The sequence below is a fragment of the Ovis canadensis genome, chromosome 1 (genome assembly GCF_042477335.2).
Source record: "Ovis canadensis isolate MfBH-ARS-UI-01 breed Bighorn chromosome 1, ARS-UI_OviCan_v2, whole genome shotgun sequence".
In the NCBI taxonomy this organism is placed as follows: domain Eukaryota; kingdom Metazoa; phylum Chordata; class Mammalia; order Artiodactyla; family Bovidae; genus Ovis; species Ovis canadensis.
The window spans coordinates 71023400-71044445 of NC_091245.1; the positions used below are offsets into that span (position 1 = coordinate 71023400).

The 21046-nt window shown below is 37.3% G+C and overlaps 1 protein-coding gene across 1 annotated transcript; it reads right to left on the reverse strand.

Annotated features, from left to right (window-relative positions):
• Positions 1-124: 124 nt before the first annotated feature.
• Positions 125-21026, reverse strand: TMED5 (transmembrane p24 trafficking protein 5). Its single transcript, XM_069598093.1, has 4 exons — positions 20482-21026; positions 11889-11986; positions 5980-6163; positions 125-3621 (listed from the first exon to the last, which is right to left on the reverse strand). Exons 1-4 carry the CDS (start codon positions 20659-20661, stop codon positions 3403-3405), a joined length of 681 nt encoding a protein of 226 aa, XP_069454194.1. The 5' UTR covers positions 20662-21026; the 3' UTR covers positions 125-3402.
• Positions 21027-21046: the final 20 nt, after the last annotated feature.

Consider the following 21046-nt stretch of genomic DNA (forward strand, 5'->3'; position numbering starts at 1 on the left):
AATGGTATGAAGGAAATCACCAGTAATATATCAACCTTCATTAAGCACTAGATTCTTTTATTTGCTCTTTTAACTGGATTTTAAGATGTAACTTAAAATACTTCTACAAAGGAGGAAACTGGAGTTGTTTTCTTTTTTAAATATTTATTTGACTATGTTGAGTCTTAGTTGTAGCATATGAGATCTCTGATCTTGGTTATGGCATGTGAATGCTTAGTTACAGCATGTGGGATCTCAGTTCCCTGTCCAGGCATTAAACCCTGGTCCCTGCACTTGGAGCACAGTCTTAGCCACTGAAGTCCTGAAACTGGAGTTTTGATTTCCCAAGTTCACCCAGTTAGCAAATGGTCCAAGGATAATGTAGACTCCAGAATCCCAAATTGTGTTAATTAAGATTCAGAAACCAAATTCTAATCCTAAACAATCAATTTCTGTAATAGGGTAGAAGAGTGGAACAAGCTCTCTGAGAACTTATTTAGCATTCCAGACTCTCAGAACTGAATCTTTGCCTGGTTTGAGTACCTTTGAGTACCTCTTAGTTACAATACATGTTTTGGCAGCAGCAGAACAAGTAAATATACAAACAGAACTCTACTGAAGGGTAGCATGATTCACAATAAAAAGTGCAGAGAAGTATGGGTTTTCAAACAGAAGAGAGCACACTTTTAAGATGAAATTAATGAAGGCTTTAAAGATTAGACATTATTTATAATGACTGGTAGATAAATAAGACATTCTTTGATTGTAATTTTTATTATATATACTCAGCACAGTATTCAATGCTCATTTAATATGGCTGTGTCTGTTCATAAGTATAAAGCATTTGAGCAACACTAATTGTGCATTATTAAATTTGAACTGAAAAACCATTACGTGGTGAATCAATATCTTTGAAAATTTCAGATAAAAGAATTTTCTTTGGGGAAGCGTACAATGATAGGTATTCAATTTTTGTCAATTTTAGGACATAACAATACTTGAGAAGGATAAACATACCTAAAATAAACTGACATTTCATTTTATACTTTATTTCAATACTATTTCAACCACTTATTATCTTGACATTCACAGAAAACCAATCATTAAGGATCCAAATGCAAATCATAGTGAAATTCTAGGCCTTAGTTAAATATTTTAGTATTTTAGAAGTTTATATGAGTAAAAAGTAAAGATAAAATAAGCTGTCAAGTGACAGTTTACTCACTTTTAGCATAATTTTAATGTCAAAACTTAATACTACACTAAAACCAGATGATGCAGATAAACAAAAAGCTTTTAGAAATATTAAAGAATTTAGTTCTTTGCATACAAATTTTACTCTATGGTTAATACAGGTAACATGATTCTTAAATAATCTGTTTTAACTTTGTCTATAAAAATAAAATTGTCCTCAATATCCCTAAATTCTTTGTTTTCTAAATAAGGCCATTATTATATAATAGGAAGTTACTGAATCAAAGGTTTAAAAAATCAGTGGCACAAATCAAATGCAGATGATGTAACGAATCCATTGTTAGGTAAAGAATCAGAGCACAGCAAGTACAGTGACCAGCCACACAGAAGAGGTAGAATTCTTAGTCACAGTTTTATAGAAAAGGTGCAGTAGTTTTTATCTGTACTGTTTTATCAGCTAAAGTACTTTACGTTCGCTTCTCATTATTAGTTCATCAGAAGAGGAAAAAGCTCTTTCTAAGCAAAAGTCTTCCTGGCCCTTGTTTTGCATATGTTAAAGGGGCTACTCCTGTACACTTAAAAGCATTTGCTTAGCCAATTAAGGTAATCACCTAAACATGGCATTTATCTCATTTTAAAAAAGCCTCAGAGTTTGAACTAAGTTTCTATTCTCCCAAGGAGAATAGAGGGAAATATATAAGATGGAGGGAAATATCTCTCATTTTGTACCACTTGATTATAAATTATAGATGAAACCATCATTGTCTCTGGATATTATTATTGCTTATTAAGAATTCAGCAGTACTAACCAACTGTACTCAGGTTTATCAGCTGATTGTTTTTAACTCTTATATTACAAGTGGGTATAACCTAAAAATTCTGTTTAATTCATTATACTAGTACTTGATTAAGACATGATGGCAAAGACTATACTATAGGGTTGTTCACATATTGAGTGTTGAAACTTCTGTAGGTTTTCAATTTTTATTTGAATGCCAATAAATAAAGTGATCAGAAAGGTCATTTTATGAAAATTACAATAAAAACTAATAAATATTTATACTAGTAGGGCTTATACCATATTATACCTAAATACTTATAAATGATAATTTAAAACAATTGTTAAAAAATAAAACCTACAGTTTTCTAACAATTAACTGGAAATTAATCTCATGGTTTATATTAGGATTGAGTGATTATGATAAGCCAGATTCCAGATACTTATAGTTTAAGTAAACTTAATTTTGATAAGATAGTCTCGTTTCCCTAAATTCTTTAATATTGACCTTTTTTTTTAGTGATTTTTGAGAACTCATGATATTTACTTAACATTAGGTCCAAATTCTTTTAGCAATATTTCCATCACACTGCTGGTATTAATATATCATCCAAGTCAGTAAATACATCAAAACTAATGTAACACTGTTGATAATATAAAAATAAAGTGATTTCCCCTCATTTAATTTAAAAATCCTATATCTTAGTTAACTATTAGAGAGAATGTATCCTTCTAGAAATTGGGAATGATCTTTATTCACTTCAAAGAGAAAATCTGTCCTATTTTTGATAAGTATGCTCTTAGTATTTTTAAGAATTATTCAAAAAGTCAGCTTTTGGGAATGTAGGCTAGGTATATAAAACTAATACTTTTTGTTAATATTTTAATATATTTGGTTATAAAAAATCCCACATACCTTTTTTTCACAGCTGTGTTTCTATATACATTTAGGAGATACATATGTAAAAAGAGAAAAGTTGAGTTTTTGTTTTCTAAAGATATCCATGATTAGATAATTCTCATATGATTTATAACTTGATATACTGAAAAACTTCTACAATTAATTTGTAATTGCCACATTTACAAAGAAACTTCTGGGTAACAATCTTCTAAAAACATTGTTCAGTGTTACATTTAGGCCTAAAAAGTTCATTTGTTTAAATCACCTAATGACATTTGCAAAACTTTTGCAAACTTAGGAAACTACTGTTATTAACATGGCTTCATTCATTTATACCTGCACAATATTTGCAGTACATTTAAGTACAATTGGAACAATAAGATTACTTGCACAGATGAAAGTTAAGCCTTTCCTTTCATATTAAAATTATACTTATTTCACACTTAATGGTAATGCCTGAAAATGTTTTGGAAAAAACTTAACTGTCTTGACTGTAACAGTTTATTGCATTTTTCTGCCCCTTTTTGTGAATGTTAAGTACTCTGGAATTTTAAGTTCTACTTTTCCTCTTATCTTCAAATAGACTCTTTAGCATATACACTTGAATGGCTGACACTACAACCATTACCACTAAATTAACCATAGACCAGAAATTGACTCTATCAAAGTTGCTTTCTTGTATGTTTCGGTCACGTGCTTCAAATGCTCTAAGCAGAGTTTGGATGTGACCACTTTTGCTTAGTCTGGACTTGATGCTGTTGATAGACTCCTGGAGATAAATAAAATAATTTTATTGTAAAAGAATGTTCAGTAATTTTAAGTTAATTTAAAACTGTGCTTCACTGTACTCTTACTAGTTTAATATCCAAAAACAATTTTAATTAAGGGGTAGGTACTACTTAAGATTTACCTAAAGATCTTTACTACATAAAGTTTATGTAATAGTTATCATGATATATTTAAATTATTGTTTATAATTATTCTAAAAGAGAACAAAGCTACTAGGAATTGATACTATGAAAATACATTTGAGTACTACAGTGCCAGTAATTTTACATACATTATCTTGTTAGCCCTAACAACCATAAGAAATGTTTTTATTAAAGAAACGTTCCAAGATTACATTCATAAAACAAGCTTACCAAGATGCAGTCTGAGTTGCACATCTGAAAAAAATTTTTTTAGTAGGGTCCTGGTGAGAAGTGATTTAAAAACTATAAAAGGTTTACATGAATATAAGGTAAAATTGAGATCAGAAATTATGTTAAAGTATTGATGGCATAAGTAAGAAAATAACAGAAACAGATTTTCCTGTATAGTCACCTTAAAATCCTCATTTAAAAGCAAAAAATATACACAAAATTTCAGAGTGCTCTGCTAAGCCTACGAAACTACAAAGTAGTATATTTGTCATATATGTGTATTTGTAAAGCAATGGTAATCTAGTAATGCAAATATTTTCCAGAAACATATGAGACTGAGATCCCCAAATGAAAAGAGCATGCATAGTTCTTTTCAATATCAGATGATGACAGTCAAGTATAAAATTGTTTATTCAAGTTTGCTGCTGTGATAAAAAGTTTTTGATGGGGGAGTGTAAATGGAAAAACTCCTGAAAGACACTTTATTTTTCTTTAACAAAGACTAAGTATTTTAAGCCATGTTTAAATCTGAACTTTCTGGTCATTTTGTTTAATTGTGAATGAAGTCAATTTCTTGAGAATTCAGTGAAGTATTAATACTAATAAAATTTACAACTACTTGTATTTTGTACTTGTTGGCAATATAAATTTAAAATGGAAGAATATATTAATATGATTGAGATTTTTTAAATGAGTGGGAAAAAGACTGGATTTCTATCCATAGTAGTGAGACTGTGGATGCATCATTTCCATTTTAAGCCAGTTCCTTATCTACGAGATGGAATAAAAGGGGAAAGGGAGTTTGGAGCTGGACTAATGATAACTAAGTCTTCTTCTGAATCTCAAATTCAACTGAATTCAGTATACATATGAGATGATGAGATCAAAATTGTCATGGTAAGTATTCCTGGTAATCAAGCTTAATCGTTTCAGTTTGTAGTCACAGTTAACACCAATGGTAAAGGTAAGAAAACTAACACTGTGTGCTAGATGCTGTTTTAAGCGTTTATAGATAGGCCGTATCACCACTCATTCCCACAACTCTAGAGGTGGCACCCCAAGGGGATAGGACACCACGGCTTAGAAGGCTTGGTCACTAAGGAATTACACATACGACGTGATCATTTAATTTTCCGACTTAGCTAACTGATCTTACAATATGTCTCTTCTTTTATAATTTGATAGTTTTCTTAAGAAACCTCAACATGATCACACTGTAAAACATGATCACCATATCACACTATTAAAAAAACAGTTCAGGTTATGAGTATGAGAGTTATATATACAGTTTCAAATTTGGAATAATATTATTTCTCCTACAGAAAGTTCTGTAACAGGTATATATTCTGTTTATAAATATTGCTGAATAAATTCTATCATTTGATTACATCTAGTTGTGGCTGAAGGGTAATGACCTTTCTCCCAACACTGGCAATATAATCATTAGTAAATGGGTTCATATACATGCATATTTCTTTATGCATGTTTATGATAAATAAAGCATAAAGCAATTCAAGCAAAGAAGCTTTTACTCCTGAGGGTAGTGGCAGTTTCTGATAACTACTAGGTTTGGCTGAGTTATGTTAACAGCGTTCCCCAAATTAATCAAGTGATACCAAATTTCACGTTATAAAATCTGTTATGGGGGACAATTCCTGTATATTTTAAGTGTTTAAAAATTGCTCAATTTTGTGTGCAAGCATTCTGCAGATCATTACAATCCTCTGTTTGAACATACTAAGTTCTGTAGTTAGGAGCGTGTGTTCAAATTTGAGTTTCCCTCTCTGGTTCTGTGACAATTACCAAATATCCCTAATCCTTAATTTTCCTCATTGGAAAATGGAGTGGATAATCCTCACAGAATTAAGTAAGGATTAGGTAAGAGAATGTAGATAATACCTAACTCAGTGCCTATCACATGGTAAAAGTCTCTAGATGTTGTAACTTTTTATTATTTTATTCTAAAAAAAAAAAACTATACTGACCAGAATGTCCTCCAGTTTCATATCCAGCATATCTGTGCCAGTAATGTATTTCTTCCAGTCCTCTTGTTCTTGCTCCTGTTCTCCCATATTATCCAGGATTAATTCAAAGAAAATCACCTTCTCAGAAATGGTGCTGAATGTATTGTCAAAGCAGAACATGTAATCACCAACTTCAGTCTCTATCCTGTATTAAAAAAAGAAACTGTCCTCAGTTATCTGTACTTCCATCTGGGATCAAAGAAAAACTATTGTAAAAGAAGAAATAACGTGACTTATAATTGGAGAGCTTACTGACAAACCTCCGTAGTATTGAAAGACAACTTATAATTTCTTTAAAGCAGTAACCTGAAAACAGATATTCACGTACTTGCAATTTAAATGTGCTTAACACTGGAGCAGGATTAAAAACCTAGATAGGATACCTCAGAGTGAACCTTAATATTTATGTATTATTTAAAGTAGTTTATAATGAGTTCTACTCATATGGAAACATCACTACAGACCTCCACTTTTGAGATTAATTTGTAAAATGAGTTTTTTTTTAAATTTTCAAAACCAATGGATTTTCCTAAATGCTTCATTCTAGGCCCCTCTGGATTAAGTACATAATTATAATACAGTTTACAAATATTAGGAATGAGTTCAGTGGCAAAGAACAAGAGCATTACTCATAGTGGCATTACCTTTACTGAATAAATGCCACCGTAACTTAAACAATCTTGATCTTCACATTAAAGATTACTGGCCTAGGCAGAGTTAATTTAGCAAAATCATTTTCTAATAATTTTTTTGTGGAGAAAAGTTTTAACAAACTATTTACACAGGCTAATGACATTTACTACTGCTGGCCACAAAAACAACAAAGTTCAACAAAGGTTTTGTTGTGACTATTCACGAAAGTTGGTCTAAATTGGAAGTTTCCTTATCCAGTATGCTGGATCGCTTAAATTTTGGGGTAGATTACATCATTTTCTATAGCCTTCTGAGCAACATGTGATTCTCATCTTTTAAGCCATCTCCATCTCTCCCCCCACCCCTTATTTCTGACCTAGGTTTGTTTGGCATAACATGTAAATAGCAATGTGATTTGATTTTAGCATATATCACTATTAATAAAAATAGCCAGTACTTAAATACCTCTTCATAATTTACACACTGCTTTCACACATTGTTTTTAATCCTTGTCATCCTATTTGAAAGTAAGCATAATTGACCTTTTCAAGGCAAGTAAAGTAAGGTTCACATAGACACAAGTTTCTTGCCCCCATCACATAGCCTGTTCTAAGAATAGATGAAGCTTGAACTTTTGACCTTCAGTTAATTGATCTTTCTACAATACTGCTAGAAGCCTTCTGTATTCTTTGCAGTGTCCTTAATTATGACATACCTTCCCTGCTATGACATACCTTCCCTGTACTTCCCTGGTAGGCCATGTTTAGAATCCATCTACTAATGTAGGGCACCTGGGTTCAATCCCTGGTCTGGGCAGATTTCACATGCCACGTAGCACCTAAGCTTGTGCATCACAACTACCGAGCCTGCACGCTCTAGAGCCTGTGCTTTGCAACAAGAGAAGCTACCGCAATGAGAAAGAAGCCCGAGCACAGCAATGAAGAGTAGCCCACAAGTAGCAAAAGCCGGTGCACAGCAATGACGACTCAGCACAGCCAAAAATTAAGTAATTTTTTGAAAAGTTAATATAGCTAAAGAAGAAATTTCCTTTTAGTTTTTAGAAAGTAGATTTGTAAATTTGGTATAGTGATTAAGAGTGAGTTGCTGACTGGTTTTAAATCCTGGCTTTGCTATTCGTTAGCTGTGTAACCTGCAGCACTTTACTTAACTGCTCTATGCCTCAATTCCTTCATTGTTAAGATGACAGTAAGGACCACTGGGAAGAATAAAAAAAAAATTAATACATGTAAAGTGCTTAGAACAGTGACCTGACATATCAAAAGAACTCTTATAAACTTATTCTTTTTTCCCAATGGTTTGAGAGATAATTCTATGTGGTCACTCACCTAGAGCCAGACATGCTGCAGTGTGAAGTCAAGTGGGCCCTAGGAATCATTACTACAAAGCTAGTAGAGGTGAGGAAATTTCACCTGAGCTGTTTAAAATCCTAAATGATGCTGCTGTTAAAGTCCTGCACTCAATAGGTCAGCAAATTTGGAAAACTCAACAGGGGCCACATGACTGAAAAAGGTCAGTTTTTTCCAATTTAAAGGGCAATGCAGCTACTGTATAGCTGCACTCATTTTACATGCTAGTAAGTTTATGCTCAAAATCCTTCAAGCTAGGTTTCAGCAGTATATGAACTCAGAAAGTCCAGATGTACAAGCTGGGTTTCAAAGAGGCAGAGGAACCAGAGATCAAATTGCTAATATTGTTGGATCATAGAGATATCAAGAGAATTACAGAAGAACATCTGCTTCTGCTTCATTGACTACACTGAAGCCTTTTTTGTAGATCACAACAAACTGGAAATTTCTTAAAGAGCTAGGAGTATCAGACCACCTTACCAGTCTCCTGAGAAACCTGTATGTGAGTCAGGAAACAATAGTTAGAACCGGACATGGAACAAGTGGTGGGTTCAATATTGGGAAAGGAGTATGACAGACTATATATTGTCACCCTGCTTATTTAACGTTTAAGCAGAGTACATCATGTGAAATGCCAAGCTAGATGAATCACAAAGCTGGAATCAAGATTGCCAAGAGAAGTATAAACCTCAGATATGCAGATGATACCACTCTTCAGATGACAGAAAGTGAAGAGGAACTAAAGAGTCTCTTGATGAAGGAGAAAGAGGAGAGTGAAAAAGCTGGCTTAAAACTCTATTCATAAAACTAAGATCATGGCATCCAGGCCATTACTTCATCGCAAAGAGATGGGGAAAAAGTTGGAAAGAAATAGTGACAGATTTTCACTACTTTGGCTCCAAAAGCACTGGGAATGGTGACTGCAGCCATGAAATTAAAAGACACTTGCTTCTTGGAGGGAAAGCTATGACAAACCTAGACAGCATATTAAAAAGCAGAGACATCAATTTGCTAAGAAAGGTTCGTATAGTCAAAGCTATGGTTTTCCCAGTAGTCATGTACGGATGTGAGAGTTGGACCATAATCAAGGCTGAGTGCCGAAGAATTGATGCTTTCAAATTGTGGTGCCGAAGAAGACTCTTGAGAGTCCCCTGGACTGCAAGGAGCTCAAACCAGTCAATCCTAAAGGATATCAACCCTGAAAATTCATTGGAAGGACTGATACTGAAGCTTCAATACTCTGGCCACCTGATGCAAAGAGCTGACTCACTGGAAAAGACCCTGATGCTCGGAAAGATTGAAGGCCAAAGAAGGGAGCGGCAGGGGATGAGACAGTTAGATGGCATCATTGACTCAATAGCCATGAATCTGAGCAAACTCTGGGAGGGAGTAGAGGACAGAGGACCTTGGTCACAAAGAGTTGGACAACTTAGCGACTGAACAACAATTCTTTCCAAGAAAGCAGTAACATACCTTTTCCCCCCTAATCTCTAAATGAAAGCAGAAAATGGGAGAGTAATTAAAATGGACAGAAATTCTATACATTTTATATATTCTGAAATTTAAAGATGAACTTCATTTTTGGCTCTTGTTCATATACCTATCAAAGAGAAAGCATAGTTAATTCTGGTATAGCCACCTTAACTGACTTAAAATTACCACTTCTGATTTTATTTATCAGTAGTTTATGCAATTTTTTTTTAGAACTCTGCATAGGTAAAATGGCATTTTTGAAAGCACACTAAAATGAGTATCTTAGAAGACTATGGTTGAGACATTTTCCCACCTCGTTCACTCATACATGTATTCATATTTACTGAGTAACAATTATATGCCAGGTACTTTGGTTAACAAAGACCAGTGATTATAAATAGCTAGTACTTACATAGTGCTATGTGCTAGAGATGTTCTAAGCACTGTATAGTAGAAGCAAGAATTCTGGTTCATTCTGCTTCCTCCTAATAAACGTATATGCCTGCAGTCTTATTTAACTTCTCTAAGCCTCCTCTAAGTCTGTAAAATGGGAATTGGAGAATCAAAGAATCTATCTCTCACAGTGGGTTGGAATGATTAGTTTCAGTTCAGTTCAGTTCAGTCGCTCAGTTGTGTCCGACTCTTTGTGACCCCCTGAATCGCAGCACGCCAGGCCTCCCTCTCCCTCACCAACTCCTGGAGTTCACTCAGACTCACGTCCATCGAGTCCGTGATGCCATCCAGCCATCTCATCCTCTGTTGTCCCCTTCTCCTCCTGCCCCCAATCCCTCCCAGCATCAAAGTCTTTTCCAATGAGTCAACTCTTCGCATGAGGTGGCCAAAGTACTGGAGTTTCAGCTTTAGCATCATTCCTTCCAAAGAAATCCCAGGGCTGATCTCCTTCAAAGTGGACTGGTTGGATCTCCTTGCAGTCCAAGGGACTCTCAATAGTCTTCCCAAACACCACAGTTCAAAAGCATCAATTCTTCGGCACTCAGCCTTCTTCACAGTCCAACTCTCACATCCATACATGACTACTGGAAAAACCATAGCCTTGACTAGACGGACCTTAGTTGGCAAAGTAATGTCTCTGCTTTTGAATATGCTATCTAGGTTGGTCATACTTTTTCTTCCAAGGAGTAAGCCTCTTTTAATTTCATGGCTGTAGTCACCATCTGCAGTGATTTTGGAGCCCAAAAAAATAAAGTCTGACACTATTTCCACTGTTTCCCCATCTATTTCCCATGAAGTGATAGGACCAGATGCCATGATCTTACTTTTCTGAATGTTGAGCTTTAAGCCAACTTTTTCACTCCTCTTTCACTTTCATCAAGAGGCTTTTTAGTTCCTCTTCACTTTCTGCCATAAGGGTGGTGTCATCTGCATATCTGAAGTTATTGATATTTCTGCCGGCAATCTTGATTCCAGCTTGTGATTCTTCCAGCCCAGCGTTTCTCATGATGTACTCTGCATATAAGTTAAATAAGCAGGGTGACAATATACAGCCTTGATGTACTCCTTTTCCTATTTGGAACCAGTCTGTTCCATGTCCAGTTCTAACTGTTGCTTCCTGACCTGCATACAGATTTCTCAAGAGGCAGGTCAGGTGGTCTGGTATTCCCATCTCTTTCAGAATTTTCCAGTTTATTGTGATCCACACAGAAGCATACAAAATGAAAAGTCTAGTTTATGGCAAATATTGGACACTCCGTATTTGATTTTCTTATTCCTGTATACTCACAGTTTAAACACAGTAACAATACTGAGTAAACAAAGTGCTACAGTAAAATAATACAATGAAACAGAAACACTGGTGAGATGATAAAAAGAGAAATGAGGTAACAATATATGGTCTTTTATCAAATTTTAAACTGGGGATTATAAAAAGCATTTTCTATAGGGTTTCCTGTGGTTGGGTCTTTTACTTTCAGGTCTTCCAATTATCTAAAAAGAGTGACATTTGAAGAAAATAAAAATTTACACACACACACACATAAACATGTATCACTGTACTGTTGTTTTAAGAAAACTACTGGCAAAAATGATATAGCCAGCAGTTCAAGATATATACCTGGAATAGTAACTTATAACACAAAAAGCCTGTGGTGGCCAGAAAGGCAGGTTTTAAAATGCCTCAGTAGATTGAATGCAGTACCTGTGGTATACTCATCTCATTAATCAAAGCAAAGCAAAAACTCAGTCAAATCAAAAGAAAATACCTAAACAAAAAGATAAAAGATGAATTGATGACACTTTAGTTTAAGATAGATCACCGAAAAGGACTGTTTAAAATGTTCATATGGAATCATTTCATGCTAATATTTAGTATCAAATGTGCTAAATTTCCCTGTTCCCACTGGTATTCAGTTCATGGAACCCAACTAAGAGATTACTTACGTGTGAACTCCATCTGATTTTCTTTGTTCAAAAACTAAAGTTTTTCCTTCTGGAGAAGCAAGATGGAAATCAATATCTAATCCTGCTCCATCTAAAACCTGCAGAAAGGCAAAGAAGAGAAGAGCACATTTTACAAATGCTGAAAATAAAGTGTAGATAATGTGATGAAAAGATTTCATTTCTAAACCTTAAGAAGGGTAAGAAGATCAACACACTCATGTTAGAGCTAGAAAGGAAAGACCATTTTTTTCCATTCCATTCATTTTTGGAACTTGTCCCTTTCTTGCCATTTCCTGCTGCCATCACTTAAATTCAGGTCTTATGAGTATTAATGAAATAATCTCCCTAAAACAGTACCTTCATCGAGAAGCCCTATGGATTAGAAAGAAACACAGAAAGGAGTTCAATTTGTAGACCCTTTTTCTTCAGCAATTTGGGATTTGCTATGTAACTTTTCTGAGTTTGTTTCCTCCTCAGTATTAGCTACTTCTCAGCCTGGAACTCAAGACGTTTATGATCTGATTCCAACTGACTTTTTCAACACATCACCTATTATTTCCCAGTATGAATTATGTATTCCAAGCAGGCTGTTTACTTACTGGCCTAATAATTCAGCTTGTTCCTTTACAATTCCAAAATGTCCTGATGATGATGATAGCAGCTAACAATTATGGCTTATGCCACACATTGTTTGAAGTGCTGTATGTGGATTAATTTATTTCTAACAACAACTCTAAAACATAGGTTCTATTATTGTTTTCATTTTAGCGAAAATAACCAAAACAAACACCCCTTTCCTCAAGAAAATTTTAAAAACCCTCAAAAAACAGGCACAGAGACGGTTGCCTAAGGTGAGATAGTAAATTAGTGGTATGGTCACAATGTGAATTTAGCAATCTAACTTCAAAGGCTACTGTTTTTCTTATACAACTCCATTTTCTTTTTCTTCATGGCTTTAATGGAATAATAGATTACCTATTCTTGTGCTCTACTTACTGACCAACAGAACTGGTTTCAAGTGGCTAGCTAAATACACACAATTCTTTTTCCTCTTTAAATCCCCGTGAAATGAAGAAAAGATAGCAATATAATCCATAACAATACTAGAAATCTAGGAAATCTGTTAACAGATTTGAAGAGTAAGAACTTTCTAGAGATAGTCCACTGAGCAATGAATACATCCAGCTACCAATATCTATTAATCTCAAAATTCTAAAAACAGAAACACCAAATATTTGCTGAAACTGCTGCTGCTGCTGCTAAGTCGCTTCAGTCGTGTCCAACTCTGTGCAACCCCGTAGACGGCAGCCCACCAGGCTCCCCCACCAGGCTCCCCCGTCCCTGGGATTCTCCTGGCAAGAAAATGAGTGGGTTGCCATTTCCTTCTCCAGGGTTTCATGTTATACATAGTGTACTAGACAAAAACTGTTCTGCATTTCTTTTCTCTATCTCATCATCCCACTGCTTTTCTCCCTTTCCTTTTCACTGTGTCCCCAGCATGCAATGAAATCTGTGCATGGGTATTCCATTCTTTGGGGGGGGCCCAGTGCCGCTCAGCCTGTGGGATCTTAGTTCCCAGGGACTGAACCTAGTTCTTCAGCAGTGAAATCATGGAGTCACAATCACTGGATCACCAGGAAATTCACAGGGCTATTTCAGTTTTAATAAATTCACGTTTTCTCTCAAAACTGTTCTCAGAACACATATTCAATCTGCTTGCTTTAATTAAAGCCTAATTCATGGGGTGGCAAAGACTCGGACATGACTGAGCGACTGAACTGAACTGAACTGAACTGTTAGGTAAGGAAGAGAACCTCCATGCCTGTGAAAGTGAAAATGTTAGTTGCTCAGTTGTGTCCAACTCTTTGCAGTCCCATGGAATGTAGCCTGCCAGGCTCTGTCCATTGAATTCTCCAGGATAGAATGCTGGCGTGGGTAGCCATTCCCTTCTCCAGGCGATCTTCCCAATCCAAGGACTGAACCCGGGTTCCTTTGTGGCTCAGATGGTAAAGAATCTGCCTGTAATGCAGAAGACCTAGGTTCAATCCCTGGGTTGGGAAGATCGCTTGGAGAAGGAAATGGCAACCCACTCAAGTATGCTTGCCTGGAGAATTCCATGGACATGTTATTAGCTTTTCTCAGAGGATCAAATTTTGGAAAATAATGTAAACAAATTTAAAAATATGTTTTCTCAGATAAATGTAATAATATATATCCTCAGAGAAGTTTAAGAATATAAAAATCAATAACAGATGAAGATGCTGATATAAAAAATTCTTAGAAAAACCCAAAATGTGATTGCCCAAATAAAGCCCAAATGAATAAAGCCTTAACAACAGCAGAATAACATGGATAGAGTCTAAAAATCAGAGAAAAGGGGCCAAGGAATTCTCAGAGCAAAAAAGTATAGATAAGAACAATGCAGGAAATGGTAAGACCTTGTGAAGGACAGAGCTAAAGATTTCAAATAACCACCTAATAAGCATCCTACTGACTTCCAAAGGATTTGAAAAGAACCACCTAGAAACTGAAGTAGTAGTAGAGAACTATAAAATAACAAGAACAGGGATAGCATCAGCATTCTCGCACATACACTAGATGTAAAAATCACATGTAGTCAATGTTCCCAAATAAAATATTATGGAAGAGAAAGCAAAAGATAAAAAACCATTTTCTGATATCTAAGGACTCAAAACATTCTAAAATTACTAAAGTTTCTCCTCCAAAACCCCAAAGTCATATCCATTAAATCAAAAAATAAGTGATATGACAAAATTAAGCATAGACTTCGGTAAAGCAAAAGATATTATTGGTAATGACTGGCAGGCTTAAAAGGCATTTTAAAATATACCAGCTAATTTTAAAATACACAAAATACCTATTTAAAATAAACAATACCATAAATCTAAATTAAACTTCCTAATGATTTCAATGGGTCAGGATGAATGAGTCCCATTTTCCCCTGTCTGTCATAGTCTTTCAGTCCCTCAAAGGTATTCTTCAATCTTCTGCCTCAAAGCCTTGGATTGCCACATGCTGTTCTTTTTACCTATCACCTTGTTCCACCCCCTTATCCCTAGTAAGCCTGATTATTCACAGATCTGAAATCTACTTCTAGGATGTCTTCTTTCAATTCCCAGATAAAATCAAGTCCTTCTATTAAACTTTCTCAAGCTTATACAGGTTGCTTCATATCAACAGAAATCAGACTGGGAGCTGACTATGGCTCAGACTTAAATTGAAGAAACTGGGGAAAACCACTAGAACATTCAGGTATAACCTAAATCAAATCCCTTATGATTATATAGTGGAAGTGAGAAATAGATTTAAGGGACTAGATCTGATAGACAAAGTGCCTGATGAACTATGGACGGAGGTTCGTGACACTGTACAGGAGATAGGGGTCAAGACCATCCCCAAGGAAAAGAAATGCAAAAAAGTAAAATGGCTATCAGAGGAGACCTAACAAATAGCTGTGAAAAGAAGAGAAGCGAAAAGCAAAGGAGAAAAGAAAAGATATACCCATTTGAATGCAGAGTTCCAAAGAATAGCAAGGAGAGATAAGAAAGCCTTCCTCAGGGATCAATGCAAAGAAATAGGAAAACAATAGAATGGGGAAGACTAGAGATCTCTTCAAGAAAATTAGAGATACCAAGGGAACATTTCATGCAAAGATGGGCTCAATAAAGGACAGAAATGGTCTGGACCTAACAGAAGCAGAAAATATTAAGAGGTGGCAAGAATACACAGAAGAACTATACAAAAAAGATCTTCACAACCCAGATAATCACAATGGTGTGATCACTCACCTAGAGCTAGACATCCTGGAATGTGAAGTCAAGTGGGCCTTAAAAAGCATCACTTATGAACTAAGCTAGTGGAGGTGATGGAATTCCTATTGAGCTATTTCAAATTCTAAAAGATGATGCTGTGAAAGTGCTGCACTCAATATGCCAGCAAATTTGGAAAACTGAGCAGTGACCACAGGACTGGAAAAGGTCAGTTTCCATTCCAGTCCCAAAGAAAGGCAATGCCAAGCAATGTTCAAACTACCGCAGTTGTACTCATCTCACAAGCTAGTAAAGTAATGCTCAAAATTCTCCAAGCCAGGCTTCAGCAATACGTGAACCGTGAACTTCCAGATGTTCAAGCTGGATTTAGAAAAGGCAGAGGAACCAGAGATCAAATTGCCAACATCCACTGGATCATGGAAAAAGCAAGAGAGTTCCAGAAAAACATCTATTTCTGCTTTATTGACTATGCCAAAGCCTTTGACTGTGTGAATCACAACAAACTGTGGGAAATTCTGAAAGAGATGGGAATACCAGACTACCTGACCTGCCTCTTAAGAAACCTATATGCAGGTCAGGAAGCAACAGTTAGAACTGGACATGGAACAACAGACTGGTTCCAAATAGAAAGAGGAGTACGTCAAGGCTGTATATTGTCACCCTGCTTATTTAACTTCTGTGCAGAGTATATCATGAGAAATGCTGGGCTGGAGGAAGCACAAGCTGGAATCAAGATTGCCGGGAGAAATATCAATAACCTCAGATATGCAGATGACACCACCCTTATGGCAGAAAGTGAAGAGGAACTAAAGAGCCTCTTGATGAAAGTGAAAAAGGAGAGTGAAAAGGCTGGCTTAAAGCTCAACATTCAGAAAACTAAGACATGGCATCCGGTCCCATCACTTCATGGGAAATAGATGGGAAAACAGTGGAAACAGTGTCAGACTTTATTTTTTTGGGCTCCAAAATCACTGCAGATGGTGACTGCAGCCATGAATTAAAAGACGCTTACTCCTTGGAAGGAAAGTTATCACCAACCTAGACAGCATATTAAAAAGCAGAGACATTACTTTGCCGACTAAGGTCCATCTAGTCAAGGCTATGGTTTTTCCAGTAGTCATGTATGGATGTGAGAGTTTGACTATAAAGAAAGCTGAGCACCGAAGAATTGATGCTTTTGAACTGTGGTGTTGGAGAAGACTCTTGCAAGTCTCTTGGACTGCAAGGAGATCCAACCAGTCCAGCCTAAAGGAGATCAGTCCTAGGTTTCATTGGAAGGACTGATGTTGAAGCTGAAACTCCAATATTTTGGCTACCTGATGCGAAGAGCTGACTCATTTGAACAGACCCTGATGTTAGGAAAGATTGAAGACAGTAGGAAAAGGGGATGACAGAGGATGAGATGGTTGGATGGCATCACCGACTCAATGGACAGGACTTTGGGTAAACCCTGGGAGTTTGTGATGGTCAGGGAGACCTGGCGTGCTGCAGTTCATGGGGTTGCAAAGAGTCGGACACGACTAAGCAACTGAACTGAACTTGTATTAATTTGATTAACGTCTATCCCCTTACTAGACTGCAAGAGTACACAGTATACTATTACTCACCATTGTTTCTACAGTACCTAGCATAAACGCTTATAGAAACTAAGCACTCAATAATAAAAAATTAAAATGAATGATCTATTTTACTCATAAGATATGTATGTATTGACATTTAAAAATTCCAAGAACTTAATATATAATGGGACTGGTCAGTTACCCTAAAAGTGTCCTCCTAAACCTGAAAAGTGTGAAATGGTTAAAATTTTTAATATGTCACAGTAAACCAAGGGCAATGTCTAGAAAGTCTGTTACCTGACATTTTAAAAATGAAAACAAAACCCAGTAGCTTGTAGTTATTGGAAAATTAATCACAGAGTTGGAAAATGCAAGGGGTTGAAGATTTCTACCCTACAAACCCTTGCAACATTGTCTAGGACCACAGACACCAAATGATTTTAATTCTTTCCTTAATCATAACAGTTTAGTCAGAATGCTTTAAGGGAACAGTCTTTTTGAGTGCTTAGAGATGCCATGTACTGATATAAAGCTAACCCACTAAATATAAAGCTCGAAAAATGTAAACATAAAAAAGCTAACATATATTGAACTTTTACTATCTGTTTGGGGTGGTACTGAACACTTATTAACTGTTTCAAATCAACTCTTATTATTATTGTCAATATTTTACAAGTGTGGGGTTAAGTAACTTGCTAAAGGTCACAGAAGTGCTAAGTGCCAGAGTCAAGATTTCGACCTAGGCATTTTTTTCCTGTACAGTTGGAGCTGTTAATCCTAAGAGGTCAGTTGTTTACCTTTATTTATCTATTTTTTTTAGGTCATGCTGGCATCTTAGTTCCATGACCAGGGATCGAACACAAGTCCACTACAGTGGACGCGTGAAGTCATATCCACTGGACTGCCACAGAAGTCCCAATTTTTTTCCTAATACCTGGGTAAATACTGATGAATTGAACAATAAAACTTGTTTCCTTATCTAGACTATTTTTCTAACCCTGTAGTTGGTTTCCTTACCTCTAATTTTGCCCTCCTTAAATCCATATTCCACACTGTAAAACATTTTTGACTGTTACCACATTGCTTAATCTTCAATAGCCCTTATACAGACAAAGGTCAAAGCTACTCAACATAGTACACAAGCTAAGATTCATGATCCAGCCTCCTGATCTCTGCAATCTCTTTTTCTTCTATTCTCACCCTAGACTTTATAGTCTTAAGAGGTCCAGCCCTTAAGATCAGCACTTGTAGTGTCCAGTACATATTGCCCACTGCTAGAACAGTAACACTGTGCATTTTCAGAAATGCCGATTCATTTTGTTCCTTTTCCTAGAATGCCCCTTCTTCCCTGCCATTCCTGTTTCACCTAAGCATGTTTCTAGGTTCCTATTTATTTTCTCCAAGAATTCTTTTCTGAAAACCAGAGAAGTCCTTCTCCAACAGCATATAACCGTACTTTATTTTCCAGGCAAGAACATGGGTGGGTTGCCATTTCCTACTCCAGGGGATTTTCCCGACCCAGGGATCCAACTTGCCTCTTCTGAGTCTCCTGCATCGGCAGGCAGATTCTTTACCACTCTTCTATCTGTGAAGCCCCTGTTTATAAGCCAGTAACCTTTAAACATTAAGATCCCTGAAAAGGGCTCTTTCTTTTGTTTGCTCCCTCCTCTATGTCCTCACCGCCAGGCATTACTGGCACGTGGTAAATCTTCAGTAAATTAAGTTTTGAACTGAACTGAAAATCAGGAAATGCTGAGCTCCTGCCTCCGCTTGGCTCACTAACTGTGTAATTTTAGATACTTTATGCTTACCTTATGCATCTATGATGCTGCTGCTTAGTTGCTCAATCGTGTCTGACTGTTTGTGACCCCATGGACTGCAGCCTGCCAGGCTCCTCTGTCCAAGAAGATTCTCCAGGCAAGAATACTAGCATGGGTTGTCACGCCTTCCTCCAGGGGATCTTCCCAACTGAGGGACGGAACCCAGGTCTCTTGCATTGCTGGCAGATTCTTTGTCGTCTGGGCCACCAGGGAAGCCATATTCATCTATAAATAATCTAAAGTTTCTGCAGATGAAGATTCTAAATAACTTTATTTTGCTCTAAATGTGACAGTACCTGTTATTGAAGAAGATTCTCTACATCAACTATAAAAAACATCTGATTAAACATTAGGTAACATGAAAAAAGTTGAAAGATGAACCACATCAAGGCATTTTTCTTTTTTTTGCAGCGCTACCTACAAAAATCGAAATTTGTCCTACTGGAGCTAACGATTTCTTCTAAGAAATTACCCTCTACCAGAGTGACTACATAAATTAAGGCAATTCCCTATAACATCACGCTGTTATTAAAAATAAAATAATGATATGGGAGAAATGCTTAGAATGCTGAAGAAAAGATTACAGAGCTTTAATATACAACTAGATCTTATTTGGTTTTAAAATAATGAGTATATATATAACTAAGAGGGCTTCCCTGTTGGCTCAGTGGTAAAGAATTCGCCTGCCAAGGCAGGAGAGGTTGGTTCAATCCCTGGGTCGGGAAGATCCCCTGGAGAAGGAAATGGCAACCCACTCCAGTACTCTTGCCTAGGAAATCTCACGCACAGAGAAGCCTGGCGGGCTACAGTCCATGGGGTCGTAGGGTCGGAGACAACTTAACGACTGAGCACACGCACAAACACAGACACACACATACAACTGGGAAGGAAATTCACCATTAAACACACCAATAGCCTCTTTCAAAGTATTCCAAAATAGGATTTAGTGATAATCGCATGGTCACAATTCAAAAATCCTTAACTGAAGAAGTAACTATAGATTTATAATACCGAAACTGAGGGTTGGGGGCGGTGATTAAAGCAACTGTCATTTTGTCCAGTGATTAAACAGAACGTGTATTAGGCCTGAATTGTGAAATTTCCGGTACTGGCGCGCTTAGTGGCTAAAAAGACATGGACGAATCTTTAAACAAAGAGAAAACCCACCGACATCACCAGAGCTGGCCTCTTTCCCACCGGAGGAAAGGGGAGAGGGCGGGTAGTCAATTCCAGATCCCGCCTAACTTCTAGTCCCCAGTCCCTGGAGAACAGCGCCTCGCGAGCCGGCGCGCAGCTGCCCGGCTTCCGGGCGGCCCTCGCCTCTTTAGCAGCCGGGCGGTCCCCAAAAACTTTCTCAGCGGGTGAGAGGCGACGACGTGCAGTTAGGCTAAAGGAAGGAGGCTGGCTCAACATCTACACTTACTTGGTACTCGATCTCCAGCGAGGCCTTCAGGGGCATGGGCTGGTAGAAACACTCCTTCTGGCCCGCCGGAAGTGTGAACGTGAAGTCGCTGTCTAAGGAGGGAGTGAAGCCGGCCGCCCTAGGCAGCAGCAGAGCGGCCAAGAGGACCACGGGGAAGGGTAGCCAGGTCGTATCGCCCATCCCTGCCTGGGCGATCTCGGGCTGGGAAAGGCGTTGAGAGGCGTGGGTAATCGGCGCTTATGCTCCGCTTTTCCTTCCAGGACTCCTCGTGGTTGGCAGGCAAACCTGGAGCCTGAAAAAGCTCCAGGTGAAGGCCTAGGCGGAGGGGTGTTTCTCAGAGAGGGAAACGCCTGTCTACGAAGCGTAGGGACTGAAGGCGGAGCCAGCAGTCCTTTTCCACACCCTCCTAGGTCTTGGTTCCCTCAGGCACCGCGCCAGCGCGGACCGCCTGACACCCAGACCTCCGCAGCTTCCCATGCCGGGCCTCACACCAATGGGCGTCTTGGTGGTAATTGTGGGAAATGTAGTTCTGGGTAGGCAGGCTCGGACTTGCTCTCAGACCACA